This window comes from Kalmanozyma brasiliensis (assembly GCF_000497045.1).
Source record: "Kalmanozyma brasiliensis GHG001 unplaced genomic scaffold PSEUBRA_SCAF3, whole genome shotgun sequence".
Classification (NCBI taxonomy): domain Eukaryota; kingdom Fungi; phylum Basidiomycota; class Ustilaginomycetes; order Ustilaginales; genus Kalmanozyma; species Kalmanozyma brasiliensis.
In genome coordinates this window covers 1,113,131-1,135,389 of record NW_015961970.1, presented here as the reverse complement: position 1 = coordinate 1,135,389, position 22,259 = coordinate 1,113,131, and the positions used below count along the sequence as shown (strand labels likewise).

The 22,259-nt window shown below is 58.5% G+C and overlaps 9 protein-coding genes across 9 annotated transcripts; 5 read left to right on the top strand and 4 right to left on the bottom strand.

The window, feature by feature from the left end:
• Positions 1-165: 165 nt before the first annotated feature.
• On the bottom strand, positions 166-1,758 carry PSEUBRA_004286 (Initiation factor 2B-related; the record flags this gene model as incomplete). The annotated part of the gene is made up of 1 exon (XM_016437831.1): positions 166-1,758. One exon carries the CDS (start codon positions 1,756-1,758, stop codon positions 166-168), a length of 1,593 nt encoding a protein of 530 aa, XP_016291381.1.
• A 265-nt stretch (positions 1,759-2,023) lies between these two features.
• Positions 2,024-3,325, top strand: PSEUBRA_004285 (EF-hand domain pair; the record flags this gene model as incomplete). The annotated part of the gene is made up of 1 exon (XM_059465264.1): positions 2,024-3,325. One exon carries the CDS (start codon positions 2,024-2,026, stop codon positions 3,323-3,325), a length of 1,302 nt encoding a protein of 433 aa, XP_059320530.1.
• Positions 3,326-3,445: 120 nt separating this feature from the next.
• Positions 3,446-5,155, bottom strand: PSEUBRA_004284 (S-adenosylmethionine decarboxylase; the record flags this gene model as incomplete). Its single annotated transcript, XM_016437827.1, has 1 exon — positions 3,446-5,155. The coding sequence occupies one exon, from the start codon at positions 5,153-5,155 to the stop codon at positions 3,446-3,448; it is 1,710 nt and encodes a 569-aa protein (XP_016291379.1).
• Positions 5,156-6,364: 1,209 nt separating this feature from the next.
• On the top strand, positions 6,365-7,298 carry PSEUBRA_004283 (RNA recognition motif domain protein; the record flags this gene model as incomplete). Its single annotated transcript, XM_016437854.1, has 2 exons — positions 6,365-6,448; positions 6,537-7,298. The coding sequence occupies 2 exons, from the start codon at positions 6,365-6,367 to the stop codon at positions 7,296-7,298; spliced, it is 846 nt and encodes a 281-aa protein (XP_016291378.1).
• A 548-nt stretch (positions 7,299-7,846) lies between these two features.
• PSEUBRA_004282 (UBA/THIF-type NAD/FAD binding fold) lies at positions 7,847-9,889 on the top strand (the record flags this gene model as incomplete). The annotated part of the gene is made up of 1 exon (XM_016437843.1): positions 7,847-9,889. One exon carries the CDS (start codon positions 7,847-7,849, stop codon positions 9,887-9,889), a length of 2,043 nt encoding a protein of 680 aa, XP_016291377.1.
• Positions 9,890-10,062: 173 nt separating this feature from the next.
• PSEUBRA_004281 (uncharacterized protein) lies at positions 10,063-11,700 on the bottom strand (the record flags this gene model as incomplete). The annotated part of the gene is made up of 1 exon (XM_016437824.1): positions 10,063-11,700. The coding sequence occupies one exon, from the start codon at positions 11,698-11,700 to the stop codon at positions 10,063-10,065; it is 1,638 nt and encodes a 545-aa protein (XP_016291376.1).
• Positions 11,701-12,178: 478 nt separating this feature from the next.
• Positions 12,179-15,304, top strand: PSEUBRA_004280 (Forkhead-associated (FHA) domain protein; the record flags this gene model as incomplete). The annotated part of the gene is made up of 1 exon (XM_059465263.1): positions 12,179-15,304. The coding sequence occupies one exon, from the start codon at positions 12,179-12,181 to the stop codon at positions 15,302-15,304; it is 3,126 nt and encodes a 1,041-aa protein (XP_059320529.1).
• A 121-nt stretch (positions 15,305-15,425) lies between these two features.
• PSEUBRA_004279 (uncharacterized protein) lies at positions 15,426-15,977 on the bottom strand (the record flags this gene model as incomplete). Its single annotated transcript, XM_016437828.1, has 1 exon — positions 15,426-15,977. One exon carries the CDS (start codon positions 15,975-15,977, stop codon positions 15,426-15,428), a length of 552 nt encoding a protein of 183 aa, XP_016291374.1.
• Positions 15,978-18,002: 2,025 nt separating this feature from the next.
• PSEUBRA_004278 (Citrate synthase-like protein) lies at positions 18,003-21,694 on the top strand (the record flags this gene model as incomplete). The annotated part of the gene is made up of 2 exons (XM_016437845.1): positions 18,003-18,015; positions 18,249-21,694. The coding sequence occupies 2 exons, from the start codon at positions 18,003-18,005 to the stop codon at positions 21,692-21,694; spliced, it is 3,459 nt and encodes a 1,152-aa protein (XP_016291373.1).
• Between the last annotated feature and the right edge of the window lie 565 nt (positions 21,695-22,259).

Genomic DNA, 22,259 nt, shown 5'->3' with positions numbered 1-22,259 from the left:
AGCATATCTCAATGGACAATCTCTATCACACCTTTGCCTGGGCTTGGACTCAGCACTCTCGTTTGTATCGCAGCAGTTTCCGACGTGCCGTGGATGGGCCGTCTTCAGAGGCGGAATCGCAAAGGCACCGTAAGCGATATTGTATGAGTTTGCATTGAGTCGCCTTCATAGCACGATATCGTCCTGATGATAATTCTCCTTGACCAACCTATACACGTAGCTCGGCGGATGTTCGCCGACATTCGTGATGAAGACATCGACCAGTCCAGGGCTGACATAGTCGAAGGCATTGCTGACGACCTCTGCGCGCTCTACGACGCTGCTGCTGTTGGCAAAGTCGAGCAGCGCTGCTGGACCCAAGCTGCCGACGGAGCCGCTGGCCTGGGCGAAGTTCTGAATGCTCGACCACTCTGGACAGATCTTGTACACTCCCGTGAGGATCATGACCGGCGTGCTGTGCTGTTGAGCTGCTAGAGCGGTTGCGTAGCTACCTGCGGCGGAGATCACGCCTCCGTTGGCAAGAACGGCATGAGCGCCGAGGACGACCTTGGAGACGCGCGGCATCATGGCAAAGATCGAGCTGTCCGGGATGAGCAATACCGAAATACCCGCTGCCGTCAGTGACCGCGCGAGCGAGTGACCGCTGTACGAAGGCGCCGACTCGGGAACGATGACTGTGAACTTGCGATCCTTGGCAGCCGCAGTGAAGAACCCCTGCACCGTCGCCGAGGAGCCGAGAGTCAGGATGACCTCGCCGGAATGAATGTGATCGCGCGAGACCTTCGAGATATTGTCGTCCACCGTCTCGAGCTCGTCGATGAGATCCTGAATCGCTTGGATCAGCAGCGGTTTCAAGAAGTACGCACCCGCCGACTTTTTCCCCGTCACAAGCTTTCCGTCATCCTCCTCGTCCTCATCGTCGTCATCGTCATCGTCAGATTCGTCCTCGTCATCAAGCTCCTGCGTGGCCAAACCGCTTACGCGACCCATCTCCTCCTCGGCCTCCGCCTCGCCCGCCGCATCCTCGGCGAGACTCACCCCGCTCATCTGTTGCGAGATCTGTGCCAGACTATGATCAAACGTCCCAGACCCCTTGCGCGACAACGAGGCGCGTGGCGTCCCCGCGTAGCTCCCGTCATTTGGCGTGTGCGCCAGACTGCTCGACGAGCTCGCCATCGCACCGGCAGCAACAAGATCCGAAATCGAAAAGCTACCGTGTACGAAGGCCGACGAGCCGTGTCCTCCCTCCGCGGCGACGCGCAGCGGGTATGGACCTGGCCTCGCTGCTGGCGTCAACTCTCTCGTCTGCTGCTGCACTGGAGGTACGGGGCTTTCGGGTGCGAAGCTCGACAGGTCGCCGACGGAACCGCTGAGACTACCCCCACCTTCCTTCTCCTGCGCCTCGAGAAGTGCCGCTTTTGCCTCCTCGCGCAAGAGGTGCACTACGCGTCGTGTGATGTTGCCAATGGTCTGTTCGGCCGGTTGCGAGAGTTGCAGATACCGTCCCGCACACTTGATGATGTCGATAAGATCTTGCATGCTGCTGTAGCGCGCGGAGGAGACGACGCTGCGCAGCGCTTTGGCGGTGGTTGATGCGACGGCTTCCGGACCGGAGATCTGGTTTCGTCGCAACCGGAGGGAGAGGGTGTGGATGAGCTTTTGAGAGGGTTTGTCGGTCAGGATGGTTTCGAGCGGCTGGTGGTGCCGCGGAGCGGAGCTACCGCTGGTGGTCAGCGGAGAGGTTGTCATGACCGTCATGATGCGTATGCGGCAGCCAAACCTCTGGTGGGAATGCAGATGGTGATGGTGATGAAAGGGTCGAGAAGAAGTGTGACACTTTTTTCCTAGTCTTCTTGAGAAGCGTGAGAAAATTGGCGGAGAAGAAAGGTATACTCGGTCTAACAATTGATGAATTTTTGCCTCCACTTCATGCACGACTCAGCTTTCGAGCTGCAGCTGCACCTTCTTGTCTCTCTTCCATCAGCAGCAGGACCACTGCATCGTATCAAGCGGGGATCGCAAGATGGATGACATTGATGCAGCATTCGATGACGCCTTTCGCACGCACCGCATCGAGGCGGGAGACGATCCAAGCACGCTACCCAATCCGTATGCTCGACCTGCGCTCGGCGGTCCTTCTTCCACCACTGCAGCCGGCTCGAACTCGACGGACACAGACGGCGGTTTCATCGCCGACGACTCTGACGCCGGCGGCGGAGGCTTCATTGTAGACGATGACGATCGAGGAGGAGGCGGCTTCATTCCCGACGACGACAACTCCGCAGCTGGCGGAGGGTTCGTGCCCGAAGACGAAGACGAAGCATCGCGATCCCAGCCTTCCGACATCACAAGACCAGCCACCATCCCACTCAGCGCGATCCCCGAAGCGCTCGCAAATCTCGGTCTCGATTCTTCCGACCCGTCCGTGCTAAGCTTGTTCGCAGAGACGGCCTACGCTCCCTCCTCGTCGCGGCGGCGGCTCGCGCCCGGCGTGAAGGTGGAGAAGGTGGTCGGAAGACAGCAGTTTCAGCAAGTCGCTTCGATACTTGTCGAAGAGGCGCAGACGCAAAGCTCAAGCAAAGGAAAGAAGCGGAAGCCCCGCAATGAGGACGAGGAGAGAGCTTCGAGCAGTCGTCGGCCGACACGGCGGGCCGCTGTGACGGGGCGCCAGAAGGCGGCTGACATCATTGGCGAGGAGGACGGCGGAGGTGGATTCGTCGTGGACGCGGATGACTCGGAGGATGACTTTGAAGCTTCTAGCTCGCGGCGACGTCGAAGGACGGGTGCTGCTCTGGATACAGGCTCGGATCTATCCAGCGAGCCGGAGGACGATGTTGATCTCAGCTCATCCCGCCGCAGGCGTCGACCTGGGAGAGCCGCCCAACCCTCCCCCTCCCCATCACCCTCCCCTTCCGCCGAAGAAGACACACCAAAGCGTCAACGTCGCGCACGCAAATCACCTACAGCACCGAGCATCCGCAGCACCACCCACCTCAATCCCCTGCAGCGCTCCAACGCTAGCACCCTCTTCACTCTCCTACTCGATCGCCTTCCACCCTCCACCTTCCCCGCCACCCAACGTCGGATAGGCACGACCGAACTCACCACCATCCTCGCAAGTCTCGGCGAGACCCTACCCGCCAAAGAGATCGAAGAGATGGTCGAGGAGGCGGCGAAGCTCTTTGCCCCCGCGAGCGACGACGGTACGGGCGAGAGAAAGAGCGCTCAGGCGGTCAAGGGTGCGGCTGCTGCCCAAGGGATTGGGGGCGCCAGCGTGGGACTGGACGAATTTGCAGGTGTGCTCGTCCACAATCGACTTTTGTAGCACAGACGAGCGAACGAGAAAGAGATGACATTGCAAAACAAAGAGGCGTGTGTAGAAACAGGAGCAGAATGAGCAAAGTCCAGCACGCAACATCGAAGCTCACGACATATAGTGGAGCGTCTAGTGAGAACGCCTCTTCTCAAACGAAACAAAGACGAGGTTGTACCTCTCGAACTCGTAGGCGATCCGATCGGTCCTCTTGTACCCCTTAAGCGTAAGAGCGTGCAAAATATCCTCGTTGGTGAGCGCCGCCTTACCGTCCACCTCCTCAACCTCCTCCGAAGTGGCCACGAAGAGCGTGACGGACATCTTGCCCGGTTCAAAGATGTCGACGACCTTCCGAACCAATGAAGGCAGGTTGGTGGGGAGCTGATCGACGCTCGCAGCCGTGTTGGAGCAAAGCGAGACGTTGGTCTCGAACGAAGCGTAGGAGGAGTCTTCCTCGGGGGTGACGTGGATGGTCCAGTACCCAGCGTGGTCGTTCTTGCCTCCACGCGGCATGACGGCGTTGGCCGAGTAGCCACATGGTTCGAAGGCGAAGGCGTCGAGTTCGGTCTCGGGCAGAAGATCGGTGAGACCGAGCTTGTTGGAGAGCGCAAGGCCGAGAGCGTGACCCTTGTCGAGCGAGGCAGCGGGTGCAGAGGCTTCAGCGGCGGTGAGCTGCTTGCGCGGGTAGCATTCGGCCACGGTGGGGTGTGGCAACTCCTCGTCGAAGACAAAGCGAGCGCACGAAGCAGACGAGAGGTGCGTCATGAGGATCTCGAGGGTCTGGTCTTCGACGCAGGGAGCGGGCAGAGCCAAAGGGCGCTCCACAGAGGCAGCAGCCGAAGCATGACTGGGAACACGCTCGGCCTCCCGTGCACCTTCGCAGCCCATCCAGAGGAGCCAGTGATCTCCGTTCATCTTGCCGACGGTGTATGCAGAGCCGTAGTCGAAGAAGCGATCGAGGACTGCGACCTCGAGCATCCAGTCGCGGTGAGGACCCTTCTGACGCTCGGGAAACATGAAGCTCTTTCGGCTGTAGAAGGCATGCTTGACGATGGAGCCCAGCTGCCGTTCCTGGATGAAGCTCGAGTCCGACATGGCGGTGGTAGCTTCATCGTTGTCGAGGTCTGAGTCGTCGGATCCGGCATCGGCGGCGGCGGCTGCGGCGTGAGCGTCCGACTCGGCGACCGAAAGCTTGACAAAGCTGGCAGAGGTGTTAAGGCCGGCAAGAGCTTTGGCAGCAATGGTAAGAAGCTTCTCGAGACCAAGCAGAAGAGTGGTAGTTCCGCAGGTCTTGAGAATAAGCTTGTGTGGGAAGACGAACATGGAGGACTCGCTGAGCAAGTAGGCATCGACGTGGGACCCCTCGATGACGCTGAGGACCTTGCACTTCACGATGTCCAGCATGGTCTCCCAGACGGCCTTGGGGACGGAGCGAAGGCCAAAGTAGTTGGGTCGAGCATCGGGATCGGCCCACTGACAGGCAGCGACGTCGGTGGGTTCTTCGGCGAACCAAAGCTCGAGAAGCTTTTCTGGGCCTTCAAAGGGACCGCATGGATCGTGAAAGTCTTCCGAGACCTTTTCGATGCTGCCGCTGTTGGAGTCGACGGCAGTGACGATGCTGGAGGCATCATCCTGGAGCTTGGAGCGAAGCAGCTCTGCGCGCGCATCCATGATCTCAAGGGTCTTGATACGCTGAGCTTCCTTGGCCTCCATGAGGAGATCGGCGGTGTCCTTGTGGTGGTGAAGGTGGTGTTGGTGAGATTGATGCTGCGCCTGGAGAGCAGCAGGGGTATAAGAGTCAAGACGGTTGGCGGTAGCCTCAAGATCGATGGCGGGTGTCATCGCGGTTCGTGATGAAGGTAGAGAGGTGCTGATGTGAGGAGGTCGAGGGCACCGGAGAAGGGTAGGGCAGAGCGAGCAGGAGGCGGATCAGGAGCCTTGGGAAGGGGAAGGAGGATGGAGTGGATGACCTGGAAGGGGAGTGGGGTCGAGGAGAGCTTGAAAGACGACTTCAGCAGTAGAGAAGAAGGCTGACAAGAAGACGAAGAGAGTATGCAGAAACGATTATTACCACTACTATCGTCTGAATCGTCTGACGGCATGGAAGGAAGCGGTGTTGGTGAGGTTCAACAGGGTTGCTAGCTCCTGATTAGTGCAGGAGTGAGATGATGTTGGTGCTGGCTGTAGGCTTTGTTTTGAAGAAGTAGTGCAGAGTCGAGCGCGTGATTGCTAGTAGCGACGATGGCTTGTTATAGGATGAAGAGCGATGGTGCTTTGGGGATCAAGATGGTTGAAGAAGGGATGATGGCAGTGTTCGGAAAGAAAGATGACCAGCGTGTGTGTGTGTGACTTTTTTTGCGGGTCAAATTCAAGTCAGAAGCAGACGACCACACACACAGAGAGACAAGCAGCCGAGCGCGATTTTTCTTGGATTTCTTCTCAGCTTCAAGACTACATCATCGCTTGCAAAATTTGAAAGGCGCTCATCTGGACCTGCAGGAGCACCATTTTGAAATCTGCCGTGTTGGTTGCGGCAAGGCACACAAGCGCCAAATCGAAAATCAGTTTTGACTCGGCTGCAAATCAGCGATTCTGCCATTTAGCCTGCCGAAAATCGCTCAGCCGCAAGAGAGACCCACAGTCGAGACCCACCCACTTCATGCCGAGATCGCTCCCAACTACGCCTCCTTTGCCTGTGACCCTTTGCCCCTGCATCATCGGGGCATCTCAAGGTCAAGGCTCCTGTCAAAGGCAAGCGAGTGCACAGCAGAGGTCTGTGGAACCTAGAAGGCATCACAGCAATGCAGTGGTAGACGCCAGCTCGATCGACGCCTTGCCGCGGCTGAATGGGCCTTCGCTCGCGTGGCCGTCCATAAATGGCAATTTGTCTGTTTCAGTAGCCTAACATCTCTAGTTTTTCGCCCATCTGGCGCTGCGAAGGATGCAGGGTCCTTCACCATCGTGGCCCGCGCGTCTCGACCAGAACATCAACACTCACCTTCTACTGATCACAGCTCATCGTCTCGGTCGTATACACTACCTCGTATCACAATGGACCGCCTAGATCAGCCGCTCTCGTCTGCGCCTTCGGGTCCGCGTAGATCAGGCGCTGGAAGCCGCAACTCTCCTTACAACGTATGTCATCGATCACAATTCTGAGGCACCGCACCATCACGCTAACCATTCACCAACGATCCCTCACCAACGTGCCTTCTCACTTTAGCGATCATCGAGGTCCTCTGCGGCGGACAGCGCAGGCTCTTGGCAGCATGACCGGTATCAGGACAATGACGGACAGCGTCGTGGTCCACGGAACGGCTCTTCTCGTTCCCCCATGTTCTTCCCGCAAGACAAGTCGGAAGTCAACGAAGTCAAGCCCACTGGCAAGCTGACCATCGAGAATCTCCACTACGACGTCTCTGAGCGCGAGCTCAAGGATCTCTTCGGCTCGATCGGTCCCGTAGCCAAAGCCTACATCAAGTATGACCGCAGCGATCGGTCCACTGGAGTGGCAGTCGTCATCTACGACAACCCGAATCACGCTTTGCAAGCCAAGAACGAGTTTGACGGTGCCAAAGCCAAGGGTCAGGTCATCAGCATCACACAAGAGATGCGTGCGGAGCGACCAAAGGGAGTTCAGGCTGGCCAACGCTCGCTCTTGTCCCGCTTCGACCTTTCTTCGAGGATGAAAGGTGATGGAGCCGAGACAAACGGAGCAAACAGCTTTGCGGACCGTCTTGGTCCGGTGCGCAATGGAGGTCGCGGTGATCAACGCCAGCCGAATGGCAGGCAGGTAGCACAGCCTCGAAATGCTCCTGCCAAACGCGAGAAGCGTAAACCCGTCACAGCAGCCGACTTGGACGCCGAGCTCGAGGCTTTCATGAATACGCCTTCCGTCAAGCCGACCGCGGCGAACGGTGCCAGTGTTTCCACCATGCAAGCCACTCAGACAGCCTCGATTGGTCAAGATGTTGAGATGTCCTAGAGCAGCACGAAGCTATCACATCCCTCGTCACTTTGGAAACACCAGCTTTGATTAGATGCTGTCGTGTGATCAAGCCTAGACTATGGTCTTCGCTCGCGCACGAACTGATGTTATATGCTATTCTTGATGAGCCTTGAACTCACACAACTTCCACATCCCTTGCCTGCGGTCGAGGCGCAAGTGCGGGATCTTAGAAGAACGAAGACAAGACAGGCTCAAGACGGTGTAACTTTCCTCCACTTCCGCTCGCGTCAAGTTGAGCGCGGCGCGGGCTGAGCACGCGGAGATGAGTCTCATTGAATTTCAGAAATTGCTTCCATACGGTGTTCACATATCTTGCGGAGAGCGAGCTTCATTTTGAAAGAGACTAGTTGTGACCCGCAAGCTGAGCTTTTCTTCCAAATCAACTCTTCGTCTTTCCAGTCTCACTTGTTCTTCTCTTCTTGCTTCCTCACCTTCGTCAACGCTCTCGCCGCATCCTTCCATTCACTGATCAAGGAAACTTCTGCGCTTGCATCCCGCTCGACGCTTCACTCCACCTATCCACCATGTCGGCGGTAGCATCCTCATCGAAACAGAACGGCGAGGCTGCCCAGCCCGCCCGCTACGCACTTGCCGAGGCCATTCTCGGCAAAGAAGCCTTCAGTCGCACCAACACCGCCAAGATTCTCGTCGTCGGAGCAGGTGGGATCGGCTGCGAGCTGCTCAAGAACCTCGTCCTCACCGGGTTTGGTAACATCGAGATCATCGACCTCGATACCATCGACCTCTCGAATCTCAACCGCCAGTTCCTGTTCCAGAAACAACACATCAAGAAGCCCAAGTCGCTTGTAGCCAAGCAAACGGCATCTTCATTCAACCCGCTCGTCAACATCTTCGCGCACCATGCTAACATCAAGGAGCCTCGGTTCGGCGTCGCCTACTTCAAAGGGTTCGACCTGGTGATGAACGCGCTGGACAACCTGGACGCCAGACGGTGGGTGAACAAGATGTGCGTCGCCGCCAACATTCCGCTCATCGAGAGTGGCACCACGGGCTTTGCGGGGCAGGTGCAGCCCATCCGACCTGGCATGACGGAGTGCTACGACTGCGTACCGAAAGCGACGCCCAAGACATTCCCAGTCTGCACCATCCGCTCGACCCCGTCCACGCCGATCCACTGCATCGTGTGGGCCAAGAGCTGGCTCTTCACTCAGCTCTTCGGTGCGGACGACGAGACGGAGGACGAGGAGCTCAACAAGGCGGTGGCAGACGGCGAAGACGCGCAGGAAATCGACAGCCTGCGCAAGGAGGCGCGCGAGATGCGCGACATGCGAGCAGCGTTGTTCGCAGCAGCAAAGAACGGCGACAGCGACAAGGTCCGCAGTGTGGTAGAGCGGATCTTTAACAAGGTCTACAAGAACGACATCGAACGTCTGCTGGGGATGGAGGAGATGTGGACGCACCGACCGGTCAAGCCCGTTCCGCTGGTGTTTGCGGATGCCGTCCAGGGCGTCTCGAGCGTCGGCAGCAACGGTGCAGCTCCCGCACCTCCCGCCGTCGATTCCACCGCCACTACCTCGGCTGCCGCACCAACCACTTCAAACGGCAGCACCGACGCCTCGACGCTCAAAGACCAACGCACTCTCACTCTACAAGACAACGTCCAACTCTTCCTTTCCTCCGCCTCCTCGCTCGCGGTCCGCGCCGCCTCCGACCCGACCAACCCGCTCTCGTTCGACAAAGACGATGACGAGGCGCTCGACTTTGTCACCTCGACCTCGAACCTCCGCTCGATCGTCTACCACATTGACCGCAAGACGCGCTTTGAGGTCAAGCAGATGGCGGGCAACATCATCCCCGCGATCGCCTCGACGAACGCCATCATCTCGGGCATGCTCGTTCTGCAAGCGTTGCACATCCTATCGGGCGAATGGGAGAAGACGCGGACGGTGACGCTGGCCCGTGGGTCGGATCGGTACATTGCGAGTTTTGCGCCTGGGGAGCCGAGCAGCAAGTGCGGCACGTGTCAGGACGTCTACGTCCCCGTAACAGTGTGCGGGCTGGAACGGGTGACGCTGGGAGAGGTGGTGGAGAAGGTGAGGGGAGCGATGGGGATGGAGGACGAAGAGGTGGTGGTGTACGATGGGTCGAGGATCTTGGCCGATCCGGATTTCGAGGACAATTTGGAGAAGAGTTTGAAGGACGTGGGGTTGCAGGTGGGGAGCATGCTGACGATTACCGATGAGGATCAGAGGTTGCAGGCTGTCAACGTGGTGCTGTCTGTCGATCGGGAGGCGGCGGTGAGGATCCTGGGCGAGGTGGCCAAACCTAAACCGAGAGCAGTGGACGAACCACCCACGAGGGACGATAGCGATGACGACATCGTGGCCGAGGTAGACCCCGCGAGCTTGCCAGCAAAGGAGGTGAAGAAGACCCAAGCAGCAAAGGAGCAAGTGACGGGCATCGCGGGGAAGAAGAGACCTCACCCGGACGACGAGCCGACGTCGTCCGAGGCAAATGGCGTCATCGTCGAGGCGAGCACGCCGGAGAAGAAGCAGAGGACCCTCAATGACGGCTCCAATGCTCAGGCTGCTATCGAGCTCGATTAGCGTGCTGGCATATCACCTCTGCACTCTACTCACACGCACATCGCCTGAAAAGTCCGTACAGACGCACGTCAACTCAAATCACAAGTGAGAGTCGCCCAGCTCTTGATAACGATCTCGTCAAGATACGATCGAGAGTGAGAATGTTTGAGTGAGTGCGTTGCTGTGCGAGCGTTTCACTTGAACATAGCATCGAGGTCTGCAAAAGGGTCATTCGCCTTGGCCTTTGGCTGTGGCGCTGGTTGCCCGTTCAACGTGCGAGGTCCTCCATTCGACACTGCTGACGAGTTGGGCGTCAAGGCTGGCATACCCAACGAGCTCTGACCTGCCGAGCCGGCCTGCCCAGGAATGCGTGGTGAAGTCGAGACCGAAGTGGCGGTCGTTGGCAGTTGCAATGCGCCCCAATTGCCCAGTCCTGTTGAGGGATTCGATGGTATGCCCGCAGCATTCGATCTCGGCGTCGACGAGCCGCTATCGTTCGAAAAGAGGTCCGCTGGCAATCCACCCAGTCCTGTTGTTGGCGCTGCTGCGCTTGTCGGAGCCGCTTTCGGCGGCGCGTCGTCAAACGTCAATGAAGCAAAGTCGTCCATGATGTTTCCCGAACCTGCCTTTGAATCGGTCTGCTGAGGTTTCGCCGCCTCCTCGTCGTCGAAGCTGATCAGATCCGTGATCTTGGCCGTTGGCACCGCATCCGCACCGCCTTTGCTCGGGTCGATGCTGGGGTCAATATGCGCCTGAGCCGAGTAGTTGCCCTTGGTGAACTGCTTGTACCTCTCGACGACCTGATTGATGAGGTCGTTAACGAGCAGCAGCCTGTCCATGTTATCCGCTGCGCCCGCCGCCGCGTCGCCACTACCGCCCTCCTCGACGTCCCCGATCCACTTCTGGATCCTCGGCTGGACGCTCCTCAGATGGCTTGCGATCTGATCATACGCATCGCCCTGCACGAACTTCTCGCCCTCCTTGGCGTTGTTCAGCATGTCATTGAGCAGGATCGCACGGGACTGCACCTTGTTCAGCTCTCGGCGCGTCTGCTTGGTGTAGTCCGGTTTGTTCTCCGGTTCTGCACCGGACATGATCTTCATCAACTCCTGGGCCTGGGCGAGATCCTTGGGTGTACCGCGTCGGATGAGCTCTTGCAGCTTGGCACCCTGGGCGGCGCGGTCCTCCTCCTCGAGCTCCTCGGGCGACTTGAGATTGTTATCCGAGTTCATCACGCTTGCTGCGCGCGAGTCGACGTTGGGGAATCGATACCCTTTGTACGTCAGCAGCCGGTGCATGTCCCTGATGTGCACCAGGTCTTCGCGGTGCTTAGATGTGACGCACAGTGTGAGCTTCCACTCGTGGATCAGCTCGAGGATCTTACTCTGCACTGGGGAGGGAAACACCGGTGGTCGCTCCGGGAAGCGTTTGACCATCTCGTTCAAGAACTCCTTGGTTGCGATCTGAAGATGCAACGGGTAGCCGCAGTTCTTGACGAGGATATCGAGAAGTGCGAGACCGAGCATGCCCACGTGCGGATTGCGCGAGTTGACTTTGCGCACCGCTTCGAAGGACGCTTCGCGCGGCGTGTTGGCTTTCTTCTGGTTGACATAATCGGCGAGCTCGAGGTTGAGCGCTAGGTTGGGTTGGCTAAGCGAAGGATGGCAACATCGCTCGACGTAGATCGAGACGGGTGAGGTCTGCATTTCGGGATCGAGATTGCGGGCTGCCCAGTCTGCGAGCGCGCCGAGGGCGCCTTGGGGTGCATTCGAGTCGAGCGTGGAGCCGGAGGAGCGGGAGCTCGAGCTGAAGCGCGCTTGATGATTGTACATCGTTTCTGCAGCCTCGAAGCAGCCGCCGAGTGATGGTGGTCCGAATGAAGGATGGCGATGCAGAAGTCGCTGCTGTATGTGATGTGATTTGAGACAACGACGCCGATGTGACTTGGCAAGAAGATGGTTCGCACGCACTCGATTTGGAATGTTGTGTGTTTGGCCCGAGGCTGAGGCTGCGTGCCGCTGTTGCGGTCTTGAATTTCCAAAGGGTCGTCTCGCCCAGCCATGCGCCAAACTGGCTCGAGCGGGAGAAAGTGTGCTAACCAGATCGGACGTCGAATCGGGCAGCCTTCTCCACACGCTTCCTGCTGCGAAAGTAACACACGAGAAAATCTGGCATGCTCGAGGCTGAGTTTGATACTTCAGAAGGAAAGGGTCCAACCTCACCTTGCTTCTCCGCTGACCATCACCGCTTCCGCAACCCCCTTCGCTAGGCCGGACATTCACATGCGACGTCGACGCACACTCCGAGCAGATGTGGCTGCTTCAAGGTCGATTCGCTGAAAACAGCCGCCAGGAGCTCAGCAAGCTGCTCAAGTATGGCCAGACTTACACCCTCGGTCGCAAGATCCCAGCCGACATCGTCATCGACAGCAAGTTCGTCTCGCGCGTATCATGTCACATCACCATTGCATCCGAGGACACGATAGCGAGTCATGCGGCTGGTCTTTCTGACCCTGCAGCCTTCCACAAGGACCTCAGCGTTCGGCCTCGGGTTACGATCCGATTCGAAGCCAACAAGAGCAGAAAGACGTTTGGCGTGACCCAGCAGCCCAACTCCGCGCGCCGCTCCTCCGGCTCCGAACCAGTCGAAGTGCAAGTGCCGGCGGATCATGAGCATGAGATTCAGGATGGTGACTCCTTTGCTCTCACCACCACCATCTCCCTGCGTCTTGTATGGAAACCTCTGGCAGTCTGCTTTGCTGCTAAGATCAAGGAGTCAGCGATTGCGCCGCTCCGCAAACCCGCACTTCAGCTCGGCATTTATCTTTCGCCGCCAAAGTCAAAATGGCGAGACGGCTACACTCATCTCTGCGTGGCCCAGGTCAAGCCCACCGAATCAGTCCACTGTGCGCTTCTGCACGCCGCAGCCATCGTCTCCATCGAGTACTTCCAAGAGCTCTTCTGTCGAGCCGAGCTGCCTCGCCACGACCCAGTTTCGCTCGAGACGTCTTTCGAAGAGCTCGACCTGCTCACCTATCAGCCCACATTTGACCAGCAAGAGCTCAGCGAACTTCCCGACCTTCATAAGCTGCTGCTGCCACAGGAGCGCCGCACATACATGCTCAAAGGCACCACCTGCGTCCTCTTTGCTCTTCCGACTGAAGAATCCGAAATGAGCATCTACAAGAGCATCCTCGCCACAGCTGGAGCCCACGTCTTCATCCACAACCCCCAAGCCGAGAGCTTGCAGACAAAAGCCGACTTCGCCAAGCTGCTCATGCCGTACAAGAGCAGTGCGCTCTCGTACTGGCGCAACAGCGGAAGCAAAGCACGCAGCGAGGCGCCCGATGAGGGTCTAGTGGTGCTTGTCGCTAGCAAGCACGACTATACGCCTTGGAAGAATGCGTGTACGATCGCATGCACAAATCTTCGCATCGCCATGCCAATGGGCTTTGAAGCTATCACCTCTGCTGTGTTTTCAGCAGATGTTCGGGCCCATCTGAACATTCTTCCAAACATTTCGGATGGTCAGGACGAGTCGATACAACCAGCAGTGGCCCAAGCTGCACCCTCGGCAGCTGCTCAGCCGAGTCCCCAACGCGAGCCTGAGGCTGATGTTACTGCGCTAGAGCAAGCTCCTAGCAACGCTCCATTCTCATCAGCCGCCGCAGCGCGTCAAGCTTCTCGGACTGTCTCAACACCTGCACCTGCAGCAGAAGAATTGCCTGCAGCCGCTCAGGAGCCTCCCAGCACCTTTGCCGAACCTACCAGGAGGCCTCTCACACGTCGGACACGGAAGCCGACCCACGATGCTGAGGAGGCCGATGCAGTAGAGAACCGCGACGCGGGACCCAGCGGGGATCAGTCTGGTGGGACCAGTGTTGCCGCTTTGCAAGACCAGGACCGCTCCCATATGGACACGTCTGCCTCGCAACTCACCCGAGCTGAACGCAGTGGTCTCACAAGACGAACTGGTGCCAGTCGTGCTCGACGATCCGATATCTTCGACTCGATCTTGCAATCGGAAGGCGGCGCTTCTGCTGGCCTTGAGGATGTGAACGGATCGCTTGCTGGCGACAGCCAAAGTCTTGCAGCCGTTCCGAGGAGCCGGCGGTACAGGATGGACCTCGATGAGGAAGACCGTGCTCAGAGTGAGTCGATAGCCCAGACGCAGGGGTCCGAGGGAAGGCAAGCTGACGCCAACGGTTACAAACGAAAGACACCTCCGCTGAGGCGAGAGTCCAATGAGGACCAGGATCATAGCGCTGATGCTCAAAGTCCAACATCGAAGCGGACGCGCACAACTGGCCCGGAGGTGGCGGAGGACGGTGACCTTCCAGAGAGTCAAATTCCGCAGGCAGAGCCAGCGCGCATTGTACGCAATGATCCCACAACTGAAGGTTTGTCGAACGGCGCACAGCCCGACTCGGAGCCGCAGTTCCTGCAAGCACTCAACACACAGCGCGCCAAGGGCAAAAGGATGGACGACTTTGACGTCGAGTTCAACCGTCTTCAGATTGCAAAGCCGGGCACACAGTCGCAGCTGAGCTCGCTCGGCGGCACGCTCCGCTCTCGGCCAGGTCGTGGTGCGCAACAGCAGCAGGATGCAAGCAATGCCCCCATCGACGAAGACTACGAGGCTTTCAAGCAGATGGCGGAGGAGGAGCTGCGCATTCACGTCCGGGGCAACTTTGTGCAAGTCGACTTTGTGCCGCTGGTGCGGACCAAGAAGGTGGTGGATGCGCGATCGCAGACGCCGCAGGGGACGGATGGCGTGCCGAACTTTAAGAAGTTCCGTCCGAAGGCTGTCGGTAGTGCAGCGCCGGCCAACGCCTCGCAGCGACCGCGAATCTCGATGGTGTTGCCAGAGAGCAATGACTATGGCCTGGGCCAGTCGTACTGGGAGGATCCAGACGGTCAATCGGGTCCGGCTGCGGAGGCGTCTATCGGCTCGCGCCGAGCAAGTGAGGCAGTGCAGACATCGCGCGGCAAGGGCAAGTCCCGAAGTCGAGTTGCGCTGGATCCAGCATCGGTGGAGGAGACCGCCGTCGATTTGGGCCTAGACGGGCGTGACTCGATGGACTCTGAGGACGAAGCGGACATGACGACGATGCTGGAGCGACGTCACGGTTCTAAATCCCGTACAGCCGGAGCGAGCGGTAGCGCCGCTCGGGTGAGGAAGAGACCGGCCGCGGTGGTCCAGGACAGCGACGACGATATGGCGACGCCTTCGAACGCCGCTGCTGGCCGGAAGAAACGGGCGACCGCGCGCACCGCCACGATGCTAGTCGACAGCGATGACGATCATGGTAGCGAGGACGGCGGTGGAAACGATGACGATGGCAACTTTGCCGGGTTTGGACGAAGCACTTCTACCCGGAGGAGGCGCGATCCGCCGGCGTCGGGAACGAGCCGTGCTCGCCGGTCGGTGTTTTGAACAGCCCGATGATCGCATCGACCGCCAATTTGGTCTTTTTATTGCGGCTTACGCGCCTCTTTGCGTGTGTCTGTGCTTGCTTGATGAACGGTTCGGATGCGATCGCGACGCAGTGAAGCATCTACCAGACCATGCACCTCTGAACAGCCTCCATGACGGCCATGAACCGCGCTCTCTCGTCCTCGCTGGTCAGAAGCAACTCCTCCGCCTCGTCGTCCTCCTCATCCCTGCCCTTCTCCGCGCTCGGACTTGTCTTGAGCGCCAGACTGACCACCAACGGTCTATCTTCACCGCTCGCCCCGCTCTTTACAATACTCGCAATCTGGCTGACGTACAGCTGATACAGCGTGGTGTACGCAGGGCTGGGTTCGGTGCCGACGAGCTTGCTTACTACTGTCGTTGGCAATGGAGGAGGCAGCCCTGTCCCGATCGCGCCATCTTCGAAGGGAGCCGCAGGATTGGAGGAGGTTGAGGCTTGGTACAGACAGCCAAACTTGGAAAGCTGCGTGACGGTTATGAAGATGCGATCGGTGAAGGATTGAGCGATGACGGTGGTGGAGATGCCATTGATGGTGACGGTGACGGTTCGAGTCGGAATCACAGGGGCAGGAGAGGTGACCAGGTGAACGTCCGCTTTCAGCGCTGCGGGATTGAGTGTCGTGCTCGTCATCATGCTTGCAGTGCGGTTGTCAGTGGTATCGTGTGGAGAGCGTCAGAAGAAAGTGTTGGTCTCTGACGACGCGGAGCTGGTGGCCGACTTCCGAAAGCCTCTTCAGCTTAACATTGCTTACTCCCACGAAAACTCACATCTCAGATTCAAAAATCGATTTGCGCTCGCCCACATCGATACCTCGTCACACGACGGTACGCCCAGCGTAACGCGCGGTCTGCTAAACTTCCGGCTGCTCTCCCAAAAATCACGAAATTAAATTCCCAAAATCGATTCCGCTCCGCTGCTGCCTGCAGATCTTCTTGAAGGGGGTTTGGAAGCGAGCTGGCAAATCTTATCCGAAAGAGGGCACCGTCAGATACTGCAGCCGAGCGGCTACCAGCGATGATGCCCTTTCACACACGCGTATCCTTTCACGCATGGAGTCGGACCATTATGAGGACGATTTGCGACTGCACAGGAAGTGTTGCGGATGCAGCGCTCTGTACGGATGGAATGGCCTAGATCGTTGCTGACGAGGGATGTGAGGCAGTGGATGTGGCTCATTTCGCTGTGCTGCAGGGGGGGTCACGATCGGAAGACCCGGGCTGTGTCTCTGTATGATCACGGCGCAGTTCAAACAGCACACATCTTGTGACGAATCACAGCTGGGCTATGCAGGTTCTGCATGGAGTCCCGTCAATAAGACCATCTTCCGACGAACGACTCTGTCTCGGGATGAGAGAGATCACGCCACTCAGGACGCGGACGCAGCGACCGAGACTGGAATTGACCGGCAGGTTGGCGAACCCAGCGTCACGCAGCAAGCCGGCTCGGCCATCATCTGGCACACAATTGAGAAGATTCGCACGGTCAGCATGAATGTCGCCGATCCAGGTCCGATCATTTGGCCGTTGGCCGCTTCGTGATTCGTTGGGGAGCTGCGTTCGCATCGTAGAAGCTGAGCTGATCTTCTCGCGACCCAGCCCAGCTGTACCGACACCGCAACCTCATCGTAGACAGGCGTACGTCGTCAAGTCACATGATCATGATCCCAGAAGGCTTCTATGTCAGGCTGACCCACTCGCAAAGCACAGCACAGCTCCTCGCGAAGAAGTGAACTTTGGGAAGGTGAGAAGAACAGCGCGGATCGATTTGGCAGGCAGAGTCCACATGATCAATCACAGCCTGCAGCCCGAGAGATTTTTAATCGACAAGCCTGCCTTGCTGCTGCCACGTCTGGCTTTGCGAAGTTCCACGCGTGAAATGGGCTGGCTGTGCTTTCCGCCGCCTTCTATTTTGGCTGTAGCCAGGCGAATTTCAAGGGTCTGGCCATTTTACGATTTAAATTTAAATTTACTTTCTTCCAACTGGCTTGAGACTGGCGAGCAGGCAGAGACGAGTTGTTGTGCTCTTTCAGGAAATTTGGCGAGGATTTCCGGAAACGTCACGAGCTCGACCCGGTTAGCGCAACGAAAAGTGTTGGTCTGCCTCACGCTAGGGCCAGGCAAGTTTTAAGAAAATTCAGCTGGCCTGACCGTCCAAGCTCTCTTTTTTTTGGTGCGTGTCAGTCAGTCTTGTTGGGTCAGTCGGCCCATTTGCTGGAATGGACTCGCTCGGCTCGTTTGGCTCAACCTGGCCTGAACCAAACGCAAAGCAACAGAGCGTGTGTTGCAGCTGTCTGAGTCTTCCCGACTTGACTCTGGCGAGACGGTCAGACCACACTTTTTTGAACCGTCAGTGCGCAGCAGTTCCAGCTCGCGTATATTCCTCGTTTCGCATCGGAGCTCCTTCTCGGTTCCTCTCCTTCACCATCATCCTCATCCTCCCTCCCGTCGCTGTTGCTCATCCTCCTCCAAACGTACATTCGATTGCTCGTCGACCACCTCCGCGAAGTCAACGTCGTCTCCGAGTATCTAGCCTTTACTCTCTGTCGCCGCACGTCGCATTCATCCAACTTGCGCACATCAACCCACAAAAGATCGTCCCTGCTCTCGTCAAAAAAGCTACGAAAGAACACCCTGGTCTCCACCATATACCTCTGCCAACATGTCTTCCAAAGGTACGTTTCTCATGCACGAATCTGGCGCTTTAGGACGGCTCTTGCGAGCAAAGAGAGCTCGCAAAGCACAGCCTTGAAGCTGGCCTCAAAGGCCGCAAGGTTGAGCTCGAAGGAGCGCCGAGCGTGGATCAGAAGGAGCTGCAGCAGACGCAGGAGAAGCGCGACCGGCTTGGCTGCAGAGAGGGATCATTCCGCTAACATATTGCTGCCCATTCTCATCCCCTTTCCTACAGCTATCCGAGAGTTTGATGCCAAGCTCCTGGTCAACTACTGGTTGCCTCGATCGCCTCTGGCCAACGCCGACATCAAGGTCAACGCCGACTTTGTCGCTCCCGCTCCCAAGGTCGCCCAGATCTCGTGGGACCCCGAGTCCAACACCATCACAAACGCTTCGCAGCTCCCAGCGTGGGTCCAGTCCTCCAAGCTCGTCGCCAAGCCAGACCAGCTTATCAAGCGTCGTGGAAAGGCTGGCCTCCTCAAGCTCAACTGCGACTGGGCTGACGCCGAGTCCTGGATCAAGGAGCGTGCCGGCAAGGCTCAGCAGGTCGAGTCCGTCACCGGTACCCTCAACAACTTCATTGTCGAGCCTTTCTGCCCTCACCCTGCCGACACCGAGTTCTACGTCTGCATCAACTCGGCACGAGAGGGTGACTGGATCCTCTTCACCCACGAAGGTGGTGTCGACGTCGGTGATGTCGACGCCAAGGCGCTCAAGCTCCTCATTCCCGCCGACCCTTCCGCTCCCTTCCCCCAGCGCGAGCAGTGGTCCAGCACCCTCCTTGGCGGTGTCCCCGCTGCTAAGCGCGAGGTTCTCACCGACTTCTTGATCCGCCTCTACTCGGTCTACGTCGACCTCCACTTTGCCTACCTCGAGATCAACCCTCTCGTCGCCACCGACGATGGACAGATCGCTTACCTCGACATGGCTGCCAAGCTCGACCAGACCGCCGACTCCATCTGCGGTCCCAAGTGGGCTATCGCTCGTGACCCCTCGATCTACATGGGCGCTGCTGCCGGTGCCTCCAACTCCACTGGCGAGGACCGTGGCCCGCCCATGTACTGGCCCGCTCCCTTCGGTCGTGACCTGACCAAGGAGGAGGCCTACATTGCCAAGCTTGACTCCGGTACCGGTGCTTCGCTCAAGCTCACCGTGCTCAACGCCACTGGCCGCATCTGGACCATGGTTGCCGGTGGTGGTGCTTCCGTCGTCTACTCGGATGCCATCGCTGCTCACGGCTTCGCCAACGAGCTCGCCAACTACGGTGAGTACTCGGGTGCTCCTTCCGAGGGCCAGACCTTCGAGTACGCCAAGACGCTGCTCGACCTCATGACCCGCGGCGAGGTCAACCCCAAGGGCAAGCTCCTTATCATCGGTGGTGGTATTGCCAACTTCACCAACGTCGCCTCCACCTTCAAGGGTATCATCCGCGCCCTCAAGGAGTACAAGCTCTCGCTCGCCAAGCACGGCGTTCGCATCTTTGTCCGCCGTGGTGGTCCCAACTACCAGGAGGGTCTCAAGGCCATGCGCCTTCTCGGTGAGGACCTCGGTGTCGAGATCCAGGTCTTTGGCCCCGAAACCCACATCACCGACATCGTGCCCCTCGCTCTCGGCGTCAAGACCTTCGAGGAGGTCACGCTCGCCTCGCAGCAGCAGAACACCCTCCCCTCGGGTGCCGCTACCCCTAGCCACGGTGCTGCCAACGGCAAGAAGGCCGACGACCAGGCCATCGGCACCATCGACCACGCCACGGGCGAGCGTGTCCAGCCCCAGGACCAGATCGTCCACTTTGGTGCTGGATCCACCGCCGGTCAGCGTCCCGCGTACCGCCCCTTCGATGCCAACACCCGCTCGCTCGTCTTTGGTCTGCAGCCCCGTGCCATCCAGGGCATGCTCGACTTTGACTTCTCGTGCGGTCGTCAGACTCCCTCGGTTGCTGCCATGATCTACCCCTTCGGTGGTCACCACATCCAGAAATTCTACTGGGGCACCAAGGAGACGCTCCTCCCCGTCTACACCAGCATCAAGGAGGCCGTCGCCAAGCACCCCGACGCCGACGTGGTGGTCAACTTTGCCTCGAGCCGATCCGTCTACTCGTCCACCCTCGAGGTGCTCGCCTGCCCCCAGATCCGCGCCCTCGCCCTCATCGCCGAGGGTGTGCCCGAGCGTCACGCACGTGAGATCCTCCACCGTGCCGAGAAGGCCGGTGTCCTCATCATTGGCCCCGCCACCGTCGGTGGTATCAAGCCCGGTTGCTTCCGTATCGGCAACTCCGGTGGTATGATGGACAACATCCTCTCGTCCAAGCTCTACCGCCCCGGCTCCGTCGGTTACGTCTCCAAGTCCGGTGGTATGTCGAACGAGCTCAACAACATCCTCTCGATCACCACCAACGGTACCTACGAGGGTATTGCCATCGGTGGTGACCGATACCCGGGAACCACGTTCATCGACCACTTGCTCCGCTACGAGCAGGACCCCGACTGCAAGATGCTTGTGCTGCTCGGTGAGGTCGGTGGTATCGAGGAGTACCGTGTCATTGAGGCCGTCAAGAACGGCACCATCAAGAAGCCCATCGTGGCTTGGGCCATCGGTACCTGCGCCAAGATGTTCACCACCGAGGTGCAGTTCGGTCACGCCGGTTCCATGGCCAACAGCGACATGGAGACGGCCTCGGCCAAGAACGCCGCCATGAAGGCTGCTGGCTTCGTCGTCCCCGACACCTTCGAGGACTTGCCCGCCGTCATTCGTGAGGTGTACAACAAGCTCGTTGCCAACGGCACTGTTCAGCCTAAGCCCGAGCGCCCTGCTCCCGCGATCCCCGTCGACTACAAGTGGGCCCAGGAGCTCGGCATGGTCCGCAAGCCCGCCGCCTTCATCTCGACCATCTCGGACGAGCGTGGATCCGAGCTCATGTACTCTGGTGTTAAGATCTCGGAGGTCTTCGAGTCCGGTATGGGTATCGGTGGTGTCATCTCGTTGCTCTGGTTCAAGCGCCGTCTGCCCGACTACTGCACCAAATTCATCGAGATGGCACTCATGCTCACCGCCGACCACGGTCCTGCTGTGTCCGGTGCCATGAACACCATCATCACCTCGCGTGCCGGTAAGGACCTCATCTCGTCGCTCGTTTCGGGTCTGCTCACCATTGGTGACCGATTCGGTGGTGCGCTCGACGACGCTGCCACCGAGTTCTCGAACGCCTACGACCGCGGCCTGACGGCACGAGAGTTTGTCGACAGCATGCGCAAGGGCAACAAGCTCATCCCTGGTATCGGCCACAAAATCAAGTCGGTCTCGAACCCGGATTACCGTGTGCAGGTGGTTAAGGAGTTTATCCTCAAGAACTTCCCCTCGCACAAGATGCTCGACTACGCTCTCGCTGTCGAGAAGGTGACGACCGCCAAGAAGGATACTCTGATCCTCAACGTCGACGGCTGTCTCGCTGTCTGCTTTGTCGACTTGCTGCGTGACTCGGGTGCCTTCACCATGGAGGAGGCCCGCGACTACCTCAGCTACGGTTTCCTCAACGGTATCTTCACCCTTGGCCGATCGATCGGTTTCATCGGTCACCACATCGACCAGAAGCGCCTCAAGGCCGGTCTCTACCGTCACCCTGCGGACGACTTCCACATCGAGATGGCTACGCCCGCTCGTGTCATGGGTACGCTCAAGAAGTAGTCATCTTATATCAACCAACAGCAGCATTTTCCGTTCCGCATGGGCCTTTCTCTTTTTCGTTATAGTGTACACTTGTTTCTCCCGTTGCTTCGTCTTTGACGGTCTCAATGCCGGACAGTTCGGCTGGTAAGGCTAGTCAGCCGATCCTGTTCCGCGTGTTGGGCCTGCATTCAATATCAAAATCCGTTGCATCGTCTTTCGTTCTTGAAGTGTGTGGGTGTGACGTGGGTTGTTAGCCGTTGCTGGGACTGAGCGTTGAAGCCTCGACCGAAGTGGGGCAAGGATGGGTCAACGTCGCTTTCACGCAGCTGGGAGGACCAGGTCAAGCACACGGCAGCGTGCTGGTCTGCAAGCCACAGAGCAGCACAGGCCCGCTGTACCGGATCGCTTCAGGGTCCTGAGCGGACGCGCGTTCCACCGGCGAGAGGGGCTTTCAAAGAGCGCCTCGCATATAAGAGCACGGACACACAACCCTGCTTGACCCTTTCCTATACTCAGCTTGTTCCTTTGCTTTCGAACCATCACTCTCCTGACAGACGAGCCTATTCGCCTTAGATCGTCCAAC